Source organism: Nothoprocta perdicaria, unplaced genomic scaffold (genome assembly GCF_003342845.1).
Source record: "Nothoprocta perdicaria isolate Ctin4 unplaced genomic scaffold, notPer1 scaffold_10, whole genome shotgun sequence".
Classification (NCBI taxonomy): Eukaryota; Metazoa; Chordata; class Aves; order Tinamiformes; family Tinamidae; genus Nothoprocta; species Nothoprocta perdicaria.
Window position 1 is genome coordinate 3,816,705 of NW_020454094.1, and position 18,089 is coordinate 3,834,793.

The window sequence follows — 18,089 nt, forward strand, 5'->3', positions numbered from 1 at the left end:
CATAGTTAGGARCATTGTTTTGTCCAAGTGTCTATATTATGCCTTATTTACCTATTTAGTAAGTATGAATATTTGTCTTTAATCTGTAGACTTAAAAAAAATTTAATTCCACTCTTCTGGACATGCAAGTACTGTCTTCATTTTTCTAGATTAGTTTGAAAGACAAGGAAATGGCCTTCTGCTTAGATCTTTCTTCTTCTTTTCCTTATTCTAAAATAATTCACTTTTGCAACCTCTTCCATTTCCACATATTCTTTCCCACTTTACAGCTCCAAAGAAATGAAAAAAAAAATTGATTTGAWCAGTATTTTCTGGCAAGCATTAACAGGGAAGGAGATATTAATGTATGTACATCRTTTCCAACAATATTTTTTGGAATATTTGCCTTAGGCTGTCTTTTGAGTCATCCACACAACCATCCCCTTTGATGGCTTATTTTAATGTCAGCCAAGAGTTACTGCCAGCRTTTAATAAAAGCTTCCGAGGAGGAGGAGGTTGCTGTGTTGATGGGAGATCACGAGAAAACCCCCAGCTCCAAGGAATGGTGCTAGGCAGCCTGCTTAATCCAGTTTAATATGTCAATACTGAGCACTTGAAGGTGATTTTAATGAAAATGGGATTCTAATTACAACAGGGATTTACTGACCTTCCTGACTCTTACTGCCGGAGTTCAATATTTAGGCATCATGTTATTACATTCGGAATTTCCTGTATAAGTGCTCGTCTAGTCTCTGAAGGCTAAATCCTCCTGAATCCCAAGGTTCACCTCCTGGTATTAATACAGGCACCCAGCCGTGACTGTGCAAAGCTCCTCAGGGCACAGGTACTACAGGAATCTTGAAGGTCAACACCAGAAGATCCTTGTTCTGGGAAGTACTCCCCCTCTGCCTTACCTTGAACTGTACCTTGAACAGCCCGTAATACGTTTCTTAAAGGTTTTCATTGAAGCTGTTGGTGGGARGTTAAGGCATTTTTTAAGGAAGAGACACTGACTCTAAATTTTACTATTTATATTTTTCAGCTTCCCCATTCCAGTTCTAATTTTATAAATACTACATTTCTCTTTCATCATCTCTTTCCCTAGTCCAATGGACTGTTTTCCATACAGGTGCACTTCTATACCTTTTCTTTCCCTCTCATTTTCTTTACATTGTATCCTTAATAAGGCTACATTTTTTCTTAATTTCTTTCTCTCTCTACTCTTAAGTCTGGATTCTTGTCTAATGTCTTACGTTTACACTCCATGAAATAATTGGTGGAGTGGAAAGATGATAATCCTAAGAGGTGTGGGGCTCCCAAGCCTGATTACCAGGCACTTCCCTGTTTCCATTTCTCTGTCTCTCTAATGGTTGCATAAATTTTCCAAAAGCACTGCACTTTGCAGAGGAGAGCAACATTTTGCTTTCTCTTACTTTTGATTAGATGTTTTCGGGCTGCAGAAAATATTGAAGAACAGTTAAAGCTGAACAAATATTTTTAATTATCACATTCCTTAAAGGTGTTACCTGTGGAAAATGACTTCTTAAAAAAAAAGAAACGAAGAGCTGTGATATTTCATTTTGAGTTTTCACTGGATGATTCTGATGCATTTTTATATTCAATTTTGTTCATAAACTTTTTGCTTTATTGATGTTATTTATTTGGGCTGATGAGGTTGGTTAGATAAGTCATTTCATATTATAAAATACTCGCAACAAAGCATTTTTTTCTTCTCTGCTTACAGTGATATTTTCTGTAAGATATTTTCTGCTTACAGTGATATTTCCCTTTCTTCACACCCAGGACCCTTCTGAAATTCTGTCAGAAAATAAGTACAAAATACCCGTAATTTTCCGTAAATAATTAGTGCAAACTACACCAGAAGAGACTTGATTTGGGAACTAGACTGACCTTAGAGAATTTGTCTATTAGAACTCACCTTCATGACAAACAGAAACTTTGTAAAATTGTTTCACATTTTCTTGTAATTATATTACTTGTAAATTTAGCAGACTTGATAAATGTAGGATAAATAGCTCCAAGGTAGCAAGGAGGTTATCTAGTAAAATTTTATTATGATTTAAAATCCAAGTAAGTGCTATATAGAATATCAACCCTCATCATTAAGCAATGTGCTCCCTTTTCCCTTGCTGGAGGCTCTGCTCCATTTGATTCCAATGACACAGCAACACCCAGAGGTACCAGGGCTCCTGAGCCTCACAAAACTGCTTCTGTCCAGGCAGAGAAACCCGGAGAATGATACAGAGCTGGGAGGGGGCAGAGAAAGATTTTTATTGGAAGCTGTTAAAGTGGTTGCTATGAGACCTTCTCCAGCTAACACAGGCACAGCAGCGAGTGCRAGGCTGCTAATTCCTACCTCTTGTGTTATACCTTTCCTTTATGCTTTTTCCTTTTTTTTCTTTTTTTTTAACGGAGCTTTTATAGTTGTTTAAGATCAGAGCAGGCACCTGTCAGCTGCTTTTCTCTTCCCTTCTGCTCTCTGCTGTTGCCTCGTGCAAGATGGAGCTAGAAAACGAGATGATCAGCTCCTCCAGCAATTCTTCAGCAGGCTCCAGAGAGTACAAGGTGGTGATGCTGGGAGCGGGGGGAGTTGGCAAAAGCGGTAAGTTTCAGCACCAACGTTTTGGGGGAGAAAGGGTGAGCTGGGAGTGTAAAGTTCAGAGAAGCAGCACGGTTTGCCGAGAGGCTTCACTGCTCTCTCCGCTGCACATGGCTTGGATAAAAGAGTCTGTAACTAGCGACTGGGGCAGTGAGTCAGCTTAATTTGTGGCAGAGTGAAATATGACAAGCATTTTTTGTTGGACTCTTTTGCAAAAGCAACCGTGGTGGCTCTGTTGGCTGCGAGGAGCCTGCTTGCTGCTCTTAATGTAATGCTTGGCTCTTCCTGCAGTCCTGGCACTAACACCTTGCGAGGGGTGATGGGGTTGCTGGGATACTGTGAATACAACTTGTTGGCCTGACAGTTCTCGTGTCCAGGCAGAGATGAAACTACCTGCAAAGTCAGCCCTGAAGTGCAAAGTGAGGAGGATGCTTTTGGTGCTTGCAATTTCTTCCCCGCATCTTTTCCTGACTCCTTTTTTGCTGAGTRTCAGCCTGGCTCAGCTGGTGTTAGACTCCCCTTCTGCCTGGACAGTTAAAGGATGTATATCTGAGTCTCACCCCAGGCGATAAGGGAGATGTGCAGCATATTTTAATATCACTGTCCAGTGCTGGCGAGATACTCTATTGTCTGACAATGATATCTCTTCAGAGGAGTTATTATTTTCTCTGGACAATGTTTTCCTTTTGCCAGATACTATCACCGTTTGATTTATTCTCACTGACACTAGCATCCCCTGTTCTCAAAAAGACTTTGCTGAGCATGCAATGGCTGTTTCAGTAGCTAGTATATTGAGCTGGCCTRTAGCTGCATCTTCTGGAAATTAAAAAAGGAAGAAAAAAAGAAAAAGAAGAAAATGAAGGAAAGTAGTATAATACATCAGCCTGGATTCCAAATAAGTTTCAGGTCAGGCAGGATAAATAAACTGTGACAGTAAGTTGTGGTGAGTGTATAGCTCAAATAAGTTTTGCTTCCTATTCTAAGGAAAAAAAAAAAACTAGGTGTAGATGCTAAATTTTAAGTTTTGGGAGTAGGTTTAATTTCCCCTGTATATAATCATAATCTCTGTTTTCTTTCGTTTGGTTTTGGTTTCAGGGCCACATCTTTCAGTGAAAGCTCTTTCCTTTCAGTGTTATCTTACTAAGCAAACAATATTTGCACAGATGTTATCCTATTATCACTGAGTAAAATGAGGGTGAAGAAAAAATTGGTTAGCTCAGAGGAACTTTCTGCGATCTCAAATGAACTTATCCATGGTAAAGCAGATTTCAAGGATGTGTCAGCTGGAACTTTCAGCAAAATATCACTTGTCTTGCATTTTTTTTCTGAGTGCATCCAAAAGATGGCAGCAATTTTTTGAAACTTATTCTTGTAAGAAATGTGCCATTTGGAAGACTCATTTAGTGAAAAAAGATACTACAAACTATACTATATTTATAGTATAATTGAATCAGAAGGGACAAATTATATGAAGGCATTGAAGAAACCTTAAGAGTTTCCTTTTAAGAGTTTGAAAACCCAAGTGAGGTTTACTTGCCTCTCCTTGGTCAGAAAATCCTAGTTTATCATTTTCTGTGAAGGAAGCCTCCAAAGCTGTGGGCTATGAAGTGCTGCAGTACCTCTCCAAAGCTGAGAAAARCAGGTAATTGTTCAAGAAGACCTGGATGTCTGTGTGCTCTGGAGAAATAAAATGACATTTTGTGAATAGTTATGCCATACAGTGGGATAAATTAAAACCTGTGATGAACTAAATAAAAAAACAATGACTAACAAGACTAGAAGAAATGGGGTACACAGTTTATTAACTGACTGCAACCTTCCAGTGTGATTTGGGCTTGAATATTTCAATAGAATCCTAAACTGATCCAAATAATAGGATTTCTATAGGAATAAGGAAGAATTTATGTCATTTTATAAATTATACATTCGGTTTGACTCTGTTTTAGGCAGGATTTCAACAGCATTAAAACCAGAAAAAGGTCTGGATGGCTGCTGTTCTTTTTCACAATGATCTATCCTTTCTGTTAATGGGCAGGATTCAATCTGTCCAGGAAATTACAAGCCTAACCACAAAAACAAGGTCAGAGTAGAATAGGGATGAGAGAGAAAAAAAAAATTTCAACACAGAATTTGGCAGATATGTTAAAATCAGGATGATATGTTGTTAATAACCTGGCTTCTCTTATTTTTTTGCCTTCTTCCTCCCTTTTACTAAGGCATTAAAAAAGCAGTAACAGCTGGAGCTAAGTTGCTGAGTGGGAAACCTCTTTTGGATGAAAGCTTTTCAGGTCCTCCTTTTGCTCAGTAGTAAATAATTCATGTTTCAGAAGAACTTTCTTAAGAACCAAGCAGCAGAATTGTTGGAAGATTTAGCCTGGATGTAGTTCACTTCTTTGGATCCCCCGGGGTAATTTTTTTCTTGTATTTCCTACACTCCTCTGTGCTTTCCCTGTGCCAGTTTGCACTGAATGTCTTGGGGTCGTTASTGAAAACCACACACTCATTTTAACAGGGCTTAAGAGTAGTAATTGAAGAGTGTGAAGAGGAGGAAATAAGAAAGGGAACRCCAAGAATGGGAACTCCTTTGACAATATTTATTAAATATTTGTTTGGGGATTTTAGAYTTGCGCTTTGTTTTCTGTAATCCAGGATGGCAGATAACCCAGCAGGGCAGTCAGTCTCATTGCTGGACTGTTCCGGGTACTAGAAGGTTCAGAGGAATCGACAATCAAAAGACAACTCAGGGCATCCACATCTGATACCTGCCACGCTCGGTGGAATTCCCAGAATAACGATGTATGAACTGCACAATGATTTAAGAATGGTAGATTAAGGGTCCTCCCATTCCAAATTTGTTCAAGGAAAAAAATCTGCATTTTGCAGAAGGGAAAAAAAAAMCATACTTCTGCATAAATAGGTAATAGCGATGTTTAATTCAAATGTACAAAGCTATATGTAAATTGGCTGGGAAAATGATTTTTCTATCATGTAATTATAGATTATGGATTTCCCTAGCATGAGTAATCCCTTCAAAGAGTTCTGAAAATAGAACTATTTTGGTTTTCAGAGCAATATGCTAATTTATTACTTTGTGTGGGTTGTGACTTACATCAAGCACTTTGCCATAGCTTTGATGCAAGATAAGACTGAAGTTAGAATCTAACCAAAATAAAATAATAAAACAAAACAAACATTGAAGACCACTTCAAACAAAATGTGATTTTTTTCACTTTGGTTTGATTATAATCTATGCTACAAGTATGCATTTCTGATATTATACTTAAATTTATCTTTAATCTAAGAAAAAAAAAAAGGTTTAGGTGTGAGATCTTCTCTACTTTGTTGACAAAACGAAACCTCAGGTCAATTCAGTACTCTTCATATCTCTGCCAAGTTGACTGACACCTAATAGTCTTTGTGGTTACTAACAGGTTTTGCTTACTAGGTAGTGACAAGTTTTGCTTATCAGGAGCTTCAGAGCCCTGTCTCTGAGCAGTGAACCTTTCATCCTCTCTAGCCAAATAGTGCAGCACAACCCAGTGGGCTTGGCTCTCTTTTACAGTGTGACAAAAAATATACACAAAAGAGCCTCTAAATCCTGAGGCCGTTCATTGCTGGCTTATATTTAGCAACACTAATTACACTAATAACAGTAATTAATTACAACACACTCTGCAAAACATTAGCAATAATTAACTGAGGAGGTTGTACAATGACTACCAGAAAGAACAAATTGCTGTACTTGGACACGTGAATAAAATGATGAACTTCTGTCTAACGAGGAATTGTTATTACCTAGACATCTTTCAAATGCGTTTCAGATTGCTTCGTAAGCTAACTGTACTTTCCTTTGCTGAATGAAAATGTCGTTCTGCTTTCCTTCTAATACCATTAAAGTTGATTCATTTATGGGTAAAGGAGATGTATTGTCACTYCTGAGAACTGTAATTAGACATTTACCCATACAACAGGTAAAGCAGAGATACAAAATGAACTTCATGCTATCTGTCCTAAACAAGTTGCAGTTCAGATGAGAAGAGGAATTAATAAACAAACAAGAAAAAGTTTGTTCTTAGAAAAAATATATTTTACCRTAGAGAAAATGTGTCTTTTCCCAAGATTTGTATTTCAAATTGATTGCCATTTTATTTGCTGCCATTTGAAGATTTGAAGGCTTTGGCAAACATGTACCTCAGTTTTTTAAAATATATATATTTTTAGTTTCAATGGATARTTTTAATGAGTTAGATATATTTTTCAAGGTTTCTATTTAAGAAGAAAGAGGAGTTGAGGAGAAGGAATTAAGAACAGGATTTTCTTAAAGGAGTGTCCTAGGAAGAGGACGAAGAAATATATTTCTCAATCTGAATAGAGGCGGCTTGCCTCTCCCTTTCATTTTCTTCTTTTTTTTTTTTTTTGCTCATGTTGCTGAATGCCCTATTCTGAGTGACTCATCCCATTAGTTTCAGGATCTTGTTGTACAAAATTGATACCAAATTGTATGAAAACAGCAATCCTTTTTGKGTGTGTGTGTTGCAGGAACTTGGGTTCTAAAAGCATGATTAATCCTCAGTTTTCCTTTGTTTACATGATGAACTGCCGCCTTTTTTTTTTTTTCCTTGATAAAGCCTGAATGTGAACTGTTTATACAGAATAAGCAAAACTGGTCCAGCTTCAAATACTAAGAGTCTTAAGTAAACAGAGATTGCAAAGTTAATTCTTACACCATGGAAGACATCCTGGAGAACTTGTCCAGTCTTGCTATTYGTTCATCCTTTATAGATGAAGTGTCTTGTGACTCCAACTATACTGGTAAAGGATGAGGAGCAAAAGTAGCAATTCTTGGTTCAACAGAGATCAGATTAGGAACGATCATTGGGGTCTGTTGCTCTTGGCATTCATTCCTCATTATAAAACTCAGCGTTCTAGAACAAACTTCACAAACTACTATAGTTTARTCTTTCCTTGTCAAGTCCTGCCCAATATTAATCCATAGATGATGTGTGCTGCACTTGTACTGGCTTGGTTCTTTCACATGAACATAAAGTATTGTGGGATGCTTCATGACACCATAGGAGAAAGCACAGTAACTTCCATTCTAAATTAATGCAACACAGCTCTGTCCTCCACAGGTCAGCATGTAAGGCCACTCATGCTTTTTAGCCTGTTTTACATTAGTGTATTACCAGCTTTGGTAGTGACTAACTTCCTAAGTGAAAGCAATTGGGTGCATCTTTGAAAAACAAGCCATTATTTTGCTCTTCACAACAATCTGACTTTTCCCCATTCATCATGTTTTCCTTATCTGCTGGGAGAATGTACTGACATCAGAGTCATTAAATGTAAACTAACTTGAGCTTAGACTGTGACTGAATTTTGGCYCTATCAGCTTGGAATAGAAACAATTCCTTGAGAAGTCTAATTGTGGTGATCACAGACAGAGTGATGCCACTATTCAGCTTCCTCAGTTGCTTATGTTCTTCATGAACTGACTCAACTCATCACCCCATGAGAAAATTCCTTTACCCTTAAGGGAAAAAGAAAGTGTGAAGTTGTCTTCTGGGTTAAATTGAAGCATCAGAGTAACCTCTGAACCTGTGTATGCCAGGGGTTCATTGGCAACAGGACGAGAAGGGAGATCAAAGATTTCCATCCTTTTGATGGACATCAGATTTGAGGATCAGCTGAGCTGTATTTTGGGGCTGTATTTTCAGGGCCAGGTACAGCTATGTGGTATCTCTATATTAGAGCTATCAGAATTGGGGAACAAATGATTTCTTAGAGGATATTCCTCTGCTTCTTGCACAAATAGATATATAAATAACATCTGTATTAAGTTGTATCTTTGATATCTAGCGTGGGACAGGCTTTATGGAACCATTAAATGTCACAAATGTATTGCTAGAACACCAGAGAACATGAKAAATATCATCACAGTCTGGTATCCAGCATGGTTTTGTTTATGTTCTGCTACGTTTCCCTAAATACCTAGTAAATGATCAGGGGAAGAAAGTCTGACCTTTTGGTGTCTTCTGAGTCAAACTGATATCCAGGAAAAACCTAGAGAAGRTTAAGTTATTGCTTAGTATGAGGTAAGGTGAAAAATGGCAACCTCTTGTTTAGGCCTGCTATGACTTACAGCAAAAGTGAACTATTTTCTCCATGCGACATCAGTGTAAGTATAGTTTTTGGTGTCTAATTTTGTGCAGCTTCTCCTATGGCTGCACCAAATTCCCATCTTCCTCAAGTTGAGTAGAAACTGGGACACCAATATATGCATTAATAAATACAGACGTTCCTCATCCCACTGAAAGTCCATTGTAGCTGGGATGGTGTAAACTGAGAGTTACAGCAATTATAACGAAGATTTAAAAACGTTGTAGGAGGGTGGTGGTGGAGCAGGCTGTATTTTCTGCAAGGGTTGTACAAAAAATCTGCTAGAAAGAGAGATGAGCGCATCCCTGGTATCTGCGACGTTCGGGAGCTTTTGTGTAAACTGGGCTAGGCCCTGGAGACTTTACAGATACAGAGACTTTACAGAGTACTGATATATCTGTGGTCTGTCTGTGGTCTTTAATAGCCAATTGTTCTGATGTTTCAATTACCTTCACAGATAGGATATTGAATTTATTTCAAGCTTGATTTTGGGTAATTTTACCTTCTAGCCATTTTATCTTATCATTCCTATATTAACAGGATTGAAAAGCTCCCTATTCTCTTACTTTGCTATCTATCAGTACCTGTAGACAATGATCAGGTCATGCCTGGGCCTTCTATTGAACAGGATGAGCATCTGAAACGTCACCTGCCGAGGCTTATTTTCCTGCTCAATTTTGTAAGCTTAATTTGAGAGCTGTAGTATTTCCACATCAATTTCTAACTGTGAATTCAGAATGCTGCCTTGCTGCTCTATTAATGGGCTTACTAGAAGCAAGTTTGCTTGCTGATTTCTGCTTAATGTAGTCCTTCTCTTTTCCCCTAGGAATAACACAGGCTCTTTTATTTTGAGTGTAATTCACCGAAATCACATAAAGGGAAAGATCTACAGTAACTCTTCAGTCTTTTACCCTTTCCTCCAGCTCTGCTACCTGTACTGCCACAGCTCTAATAGCAACCTGAATTCTACATTTCTGTATTATCGTGTTATTAGAGGAGAAGAAGAGGAGAGGAGACATTATCATTTTCTGGAAGTATTTTGCTAGGTTGTGACCACTGAAGCAAATTAATCAAATAATTATGCACATTTCTGATATTTCTTGTTTGTCTTTAGTGTGTTGGTTATCCACTTGGCAGGATTAAGCACATTCCTTATACATTAATTTTCTTGACTGTGGACAAGCCTTCTGGTCAGGATTATTTGCCTTGGGGAAATAAACTAAAGCTGTTTTCATTATTTTGCCGATTCACATAATCCAATGACCAGAGGGATGGAGAATTCAATTATGGCTCCTACACTGAACAGGATGGTTTCTGCATGTGAACACCAACCAGCTACTAAGAATCTCTGCAGCTCTGGTTCCTTTAGTACCAGAAACAGCCTGACAAAYAGGAGAAAGTTCAGAGAAGACTAACAGAGATGGTAAAAGAGCTGTGGAAATAGGATTTATGATCACAAATTATTGTGGAATTCAAATATCTGTTAACCACTAGGTCTTGTTCCTGTATTGTCTAGATGTGTGTGTGTGTGTGTATATGTGAAGTGGTTTAATGTACATGGGACTGGATGCAGCTGTAACATGAATGTTCAGTCTGTTTACTTTTTCCCACCATAACATCTAGATGATGAATATCTGCTTGAATAAAGGTAGCAAGAGGGCTGGACTTAGGTAAATCATATCCTAAATGCTAAAGAGCACCAAGGCAGTGCCAATGTGCGACAGGGAAAGCTATGACATATGAAGGCTATAAATATCAAGAAAAGAAGGCCTGTTTGCAGGATATTGAGGAAAAAGAATGTCTGATGAAGAGTAATGAGATAAAATTAATGTATATATGATTAGTGGACAATTAGATAGAAGTTAGGTAGGTGAGTAATGGATATGTTGTAGAATTAGAATGTAGAATTCCTATAGAATTAAATATATATGAGATCTTCRGGCTCACTTTGGTTGCTAAGAGCAGTGTATGTCCTTAAAGATGTGCTTAAAAGCACTGTGGAATAGATTTTGCAATAGTTTTTGAAGGGAAGAGGTTGATGAAGTTTTTATTAGTTTAGTATATTGTGTTATGGTATGTTAAGATAGAAAGATACATGAGTTTTATCATGATGGGCAAGTATATCTGAAAAAAAGTTTACAGTCTTCAATCTCTTATAAGGAGAAGGAATGCTGTCATACTTCAAAATTGAAAAATGCATTAAAATCACCAGGATATTTGGCTGAAAAATCTTTACTAAGGTACTATTACTAAACTACTAAACATTGCTAGTATATATATGACCAGCATCTTAGTTATATTCAGGCTGCTTAAGAGACATCCTAAGGTTGCTCTCAAGGCTAGACTTGTTTGCTGTGCTCTACGTCTGTAATTCTGTTGTTAGAACTGGGATTCAGGATCTCCATCCAAATGTCTTCAATATAAACTGTGATGTAAAGCGATTATAACACATGGAAGATTATATTAATGAATCTACTTATGACATACACGCTTATTCCAAGAGCATTTCATTTGCGCAATGAATGTTTCAGGGAGAATTACACAGCTCTGCTTTTCCCATTCATACTGATTGCTATTAAGAGATAGGAAAGACTTTAGGCTGTGCCCTGGCGATAGGAATTGAACTATCAAGGACACTGTCRGCTTCAGCCACGCACAGATTTGTCATATGATATGCCCAGATCGGAGCCTTGCATGAGGGAACAAGCAGCGTTTCGTGGCAATGACTGGGCATCGTCAGARTCTTGCCTGTAAACAATCTGTCGAGGCAGCCACAGGAGCAGGTTCCATTCCAAGCCATCCCTGCTGCCCAGCTGGGCCATCTGCAGCGTTCAGAACATGCTCTCTGCTGGAATTGGATGAGATGAAGTCCATTAGGGACACTCTTCAAAGCACATATAGGAAAGTTTTCTTTTTTTTTTTTTCTCTTTGCTCTTGCTGCTTTCATCTCTTCTCCTTCCATATTTTCTATTTAAAGTCCCTCCATTCCTTCTCTAATCCTTTTCCACTTTTACTTTGTTCATTGACTTTAATTAGTCTGCTTTTATGCCTGCGAGCCCTTGTGATTTTTCCCTTTCCAGGATAAASAGAAGCTGAAAGACTCATCATACTCAGAATTCCACTGACAGTTATTGAATGCTAAAGAATGAGCAGTACCTGCTCTTATTTTTTCAGCTCCCCTCTGTCTTAGGAAGACACTTTGCAAGCTAATGCCATTTGCTAACATATTACCCTAYCCACTCACAGGAATCAGATTCCACTAGGGATAATGGCTAAAACCATTATGTTTCAAGTTGTCAGGAGACTACCCAAAAGAAGGTGAGAAAAGGATTGCCAATAGTTGGGCTATGGTTGGGTGATGCTGTGTTTACCTCAACATTGTTTATTTTAARCAATAACTCCCATAAGATTTTGCTCGGTAAAAGTTCTAATCAAACAGCTAAGAGATGGATGCAGCAGGTTCCTAACCAGCATTGACTATAGTTAYGTGAAAAGTCATCTTTTCTTTCCTTGCAGTGCTTGCAATATTTTTTAAATTCTACCSAATTTTGTAATTTTGCCTTATCTGTTTGCAGATGTGTAAACTAARGGAAACCTAGCAGAAATTTTTGTCTTCTGTCAAATCTTATGATTCTTTTAAGAGCTTTTCATTACTAGCCTACCAGTTGGGTAAGAACTCTTTATCTCATACTGAACTTCTGCCTGAAGAAAATTCTCCAGCATCTTTACAGAAATTTCTGTTTAGACACCTGAAAAACAGGTACCATTTTTTCAGATTTTCACTCAGTGCTGAAGATCAAAAGTAAATGTCAGATTATTTTAAGCCAGTGGAATAGTTTCTTAAATTATGCAGAGGCAGGATCTGAAATTTCCTCTTCTCTAAAGCTTTGTTTTGAACTGTCTTAAATAGGATGATGCACCTATCTCTCTCAAATTGACTAGAAACTTAGGCCTTTTCTATCCAGAGAAATAGTCATTTTTGAGTTTGCTGGACACTTGTTCATTCACTAAAATGGTCCAGGAATCTGCCAGAGGTTGCTTCTTACAGCATCCGATGTCATAGGTTACTTGACATACAGCCAAAGAATGGTTTCYTGTGCTTTACGAGGTCTCCTTACAATTGTAAATCTGCTCTAGAGATATTTTCCTTCTGTACTGGGAATAACGGAGAAGAAAGAGCAGCCTACCTTAATCGGGTGGTCCCATGAGGTGCAGGAACCCYTTTTTCCTGGCTTCCTTTTATTTATAGTATTTACCTTTGTGAATTCTGTGCTTTCTAATAATAGCTATGAATTTGCATCATAATCTTTGTCTCAATGGGAACTCTCATTACTGATCTGTTTTCTGAAAGTTGAGTCAAAGTTCCATTTTTGAAATCTCCCTAGCACAAAATTTGGCTAGGATTTCAAAAAGTTATTAGATGTTTGACATAACAACAGGTACATTCACGGAAGTGTGTGCGTCAAAAGACAGGCTCAAAATGGCAAGCAGCTGGGGTATCTGAGGATGGGAAAGCGTTTGGGGTAAAAAAAAGGCAAAACAAGGTACAAAAGGAAAGCTCAGCAGCAGGAAAGGGAAGGGAACAGAAACGAACAGATGAAAATGGAGAAGGAAAAGGAAAAATGTTAAGAAAATATGGGGAAACAAAAAGATGAGTAAAAATGGTAAATTTTTCCTGATCTGGGAAAAAAGTAAAGATGCAAAGCGAAAATGCATGTATGTATGCTATGTTTTCCTTTGGTGACTCAGTTATGTTCACTCTCAGTCCCTTTGCTTTTATTTTGCTTCATGCTTGTCTACAAACAAACAACTATCTCCCTTGTATTCAAATGTAGACAAATGGCTGGAGGAGGAGGAATCAAAACAAAATGTCAGTAACTACAAACATTTCTAAATACACAATTCTCTGAAATATGTTTAAATAAGTGTAAAGTAACGTCTATTTATGTTCTTTAACGTTAAAAAAAAAAAAATAGCTTCTGACATTATTTGAAGAGTTTCAGGAAGCTCTGCCAAACCCAGTGAGATAACCACTTTCTGCTGATTGACAGTGACAGTATATTTAAAGAACAGAATTATTTGGTGACTGAAATTTTCCATTCCTCCTTCCATGAACTATGGATCTGATTAGATTATAAAGCTATAGTGTTTGTTTCTAAAGCATCACCATTCCTGCTGGATGACTTGTTAGTATTTTAAGCTTCAAATATTAGTTAAAGCATTTGGGTTGTTGAGTTGTTCCAGGCTGGCATAGCCATAGTTAATAGGTTTCTGAATTAAATGCATTTCTTCACCCTATAAGCAGCAAGAAAAGGCAGAAAATGAAATGATTGTTCAAAGGAATTATTTTTCTGACTCTCCAGTGAAGTTGATGCAAATTGTAGCCAGTAAATACTTTATAGGATTGGAAAAAACTTTAGCAGCACCAATGCTAATCTACCTACAACAAATAGCAGCTGGAGTGGGGTCACATTAGGGTACCCTAATGTATGAAGTAGCCATAAAGTAGCCATGAGCACTCAGATAATGACCCCAATGCACAGAGGAACCTGCACTAGGATGAACATTCCCAAGGGAATCAAAGGCTTCCTCAGCTTATGGGTCCAGCTCAGTGCAGTGGACAATTATCCTGAATAATTATTTTCATAGTGAGGGTGGTTGATGAAAAATCATTAAGTGATTCATGATAGAATTATTTGCACTTGCTTCTGAGTACTAATTCCTTACTTCCTCCCACTTTTCTCCTTTTTTTTCCTGCAAATTTTCAGTTTAAGCATATGGTAGAATTTATGAGGGATGTGGTAAATGTAAAACACCACCTGTTTATGTTAATGTCGTGTGTGAAGTCCAGGCTACATTTCATAAWCTTTTTTTTGAAGGATACGAGAAATTATGAAGCCTTTCTGATAAACTTTCTTTAAGTATATTTCCTGTTAATGAAATATTTTATCGGGAATATGGCAGTGTTGAASGGCTTAGATTGACAAACTGGCGTGAAATATTTTTTCTGTTCTCACTTAAAATTTTTTATGTTTTTTTTCCAGATTTATTTAAATTTCAATTCATTTAGCATATGATGACTTTCTCATAATGGCATAGTGTTAAAAATAGTCTTCAGAGTCATTTCTAGTTAAACAGATAACCAAATACATGTTTATGTCAGCATTAGAAATCCAAGTTAGGATGGACATTATTTGTTCCATCAGTGTCTTCTATGTCAGATCTGTTCAGCTCAATGATTATTGCCAGYTTTGTGGAGTTTATAAGGGCTGAAATGCAATTTGTGCTCTGTGCTGTCTCCCATATGACAAAGAAAACTGGCAGCTTAATGCACACKCTGTGCTTGACCTTAGCAATAGAGCAGAAAGAGCACAGCTCTTTTTTCTGATCTTGAGACTTCCATCCAAATAAACACAGTTTAATGGGAAAGCCACTCATAAAGGAGTGGGGGATGAGGAGAGATTAACTGCAAAAATCAGACACTGGAGCAAAGAAACTTGAATACTGTTTTAACCATCTCTTTGAAATGCTATAGCCCCTCTTTTCTGCCCTATCTTCTCAAATACCTATGTTAAAATAGTTCAGGCAATACATGATTAAATGAGGTGAGCCAGAGAGCAGGGAAGAGGTAGGAATTGCTCCAATAACTTCTGCAGACCTAGAACAAATATCAAGAAGAACAAACAATCTCAGGTATGTGTGTCGTTCAGTACGTTATGGAAGGGAGCACTCGATGTGATAAATATCACTCGGGGTTACAAAAGAATTTCTGAAGTTGAGAACATAAATCTTTGGATAAGGAATTTGTGTATAGCCTCACAGAGGCTGACCTGGGGAGGTTTAATTGCTATGGTAGTTTGTGTCTGTGACACTATGTTTATATCATGTTTTAACAACAGCTTGGTATGTGCCGATATTTGTTCAGTTGTCACTGGGGGCCACAAAGCATCTTTCTCTATGAAGAAGAAATTCTTGTTAATTAATTTGGCTGTTGAAAAACTGCCCCTTGTTACTTTGCTTCTTCACTTAGAAACACCTGAGGTGGAATCCAACTGAGATGGATGTCTCAGGATCTGAAAGCATTGCTACATGCACCTAAGTCAGATAGGGTCTACACATACTGTAGGCCATTTTTGCTGAGCCCAGGTAGTAGATTAGAAATATCTAAGAAGTGACAGTCCAGCTGTCCTCTATGTCCCTGCGAGAACCACGCTTGAATCCAGCTGAGCTGCAAGCTTGGCACTGGTGATTCTTGAAGGTCTCCTCACACAAGGGAAACCTCCTCCTCCTTTTATCTGATCTAATGCAGTGCTTATGCTTGTAGGCTGCATAATCCTATACTGTAACACAGAATATTTTTTAGTTCACACTTTTAAAATCTCTGTGTATTATGGTTTAGATTTTAGGCACTGAAAAGATGCACAAAGATTCAGTAAGCTAATGTTTCCCTTCATCCATAAGTATGAGGCTGAAATTTAATTTTCAGTTTTTGACTACATAAAATATGACCTCATTTTTTACTTATAAATAAAAAGGCATAAATTTGCATTTGCTGTAGCTGCATGATGTGTAGCAATCAAGTTTATTGGTATTGTTGTGTAGTAGCTAGTGCACATGCTGGAAGAAATCTTAAAAATATTGCGAGTATAATACRTGAGTAAATATAAATACCTATAAAGGCCTTTCTGGCCTAAGCATTTTGTTCCGTCATGCTGGAAAATGAGGCCACTCTGCTGTTGATTATCTAATGCCAAAAAAAATGTATTAGAACACAAAGTCTGAGTCTGTTTTTATAATTTTCACATTTTGTATTATGTTTCCTGGTCTGGTGCAGAATGGAAATGAGAAGCAGGAGTCAGAATGCTGGGTGCTTTTCCCTACGTATATGAGGGAATCACCTCATCTCACTGCTTCTGCTTTCCTTCTGTAAAATGAGAGCAGAGATATTTACCTTCCTTTGTAACGAGCTTTTTGACCTTATAATGGAAAATATTCTTTTAAAGCTATTTAATATTATACCCTATAGATATACAAGCCACAAGGGGTCATTATGTGTAGTATAGTTCTTTGAACTTTATCCAGTAGTTTCTTTAGAGACTGTACAATCTCAATAAGATAACTAAGATAATATGCTAAATAGTAAGATAACTTCTGTAAAGCTGCTGCAACTAGACATAATAATTAAAATAGTCTGTTATATGCTGTGATAAACTAAACAATCAGTGGAAAACACTGAGTATCTACTCAAACTGAAGAGGGACTATGAATCCCTACTTGCTCCAAGCAGTGAATTTATGGGAAACACGGCCAACTTTTTCTTGGTCATATCTTGAATGGGACTATTTTTCTTCTTCGCTGAGAATTTTTCCCAAATTGCAACTCTGAAAGATAAATGATAATTTTAACTTTGATAAGCTTGAAAGTAGCTAGCCCTTGGAATTCCAGAAATAGGCATCCAGGAGACTGGAGAGAAATTAAAGTACCTTCGTCCCTCTTAATTTTAGCTTTTGAAAATATTATCTAAGTCTAGATGTCTAAACTCCCACTGTAGCGGGAAAGAGGCAGACAGTCCTGGAGAACATTTTGCTTTTTGTTCTTTGAAAGATTCTTAGATGACCAGCTGCATTTGGAGTTTTGGAGCTTGTTGACAAAGCATAGGCAAGAGTGAAAATTCAGTTTTTCATACGCTAAGCAGTAATTGATATGAAGAGGTTTTAAAGATTATAAATTGTGGACTTTAGTAGTAGTTTGTATTACTGCAGAATTTATGAATATTTGCTCTTTTGTATAAAATGTGTATGATTATTCCACTAAAATTTGGGTTGAAGATATTTTTCCTCTGTTAAAAGCATCTCTAAGTTATTTYTAACTTCCTTGAATTTTAATAATAATAAAATAGATAATATTTCAAAATCCCATTTCAAAAGATGGGGACATTTTATTTTGCACTTCTTTTCCTCAGTAAAACTTAATACTGACAGTATGTGATCCAGCATGCTACCTAAAAGGACATGGAAGTTGTAAAAATGAGGAAAAAATCATTCTGCTTTCTGGGAGTTTATTAGCTCTGGGAATAGGTTATGAACCTAAATGAGCTCTACTAAATTCTATCACCTAAACTAAGTCACCTGTTCAAATATTTCATGGTCTCCTTTAAATTGAAAGTCTATAGTCCAGTGATTAGTGTTGTGTGTGTCTTCCTCAGGCCGTAATCCACCGCATGTACAAGAATATTTTCAGTTCCCAATCTAAACAGCTTCTTTTATATTTCTGTTAGGCTGTCCAAGCTCACGAATTTAGCTTTGGAATACTAGTTGAATATCAGCAGTGGTCA

The 18,089-nt window shown here is 37.3% G+C and overlaps 1 protein-coding gene across 2 annotated transcripts in view; it reads left to right on the forward strand.

Moving 5' to 3' along the window:
• Positions 1 to 2,334: 2,334 nt before the first annotated feature.
• Positions 2,335 to 18,089, forward strand: part of RIT2 (Ras like without CAAX 2) — a 153,165-nt gene continuing 137,410 nt past the window's right edge. For both annotated transcript variants that reach the window (XM_026039290.1, XM_026039297.1), the window contains exon 1: positions 2,335 to 2,602. In XM_026039290.1, coding sequence (XP_025895075.1) covers positions 2,500 to 2,602 — 103 coding nt within the window. In that variant the 5' untranslated portion in view covers positions 2,335 to 2,499. The remainder of the gene's footprint in view (positions 2,603 to 18,089) is intronic.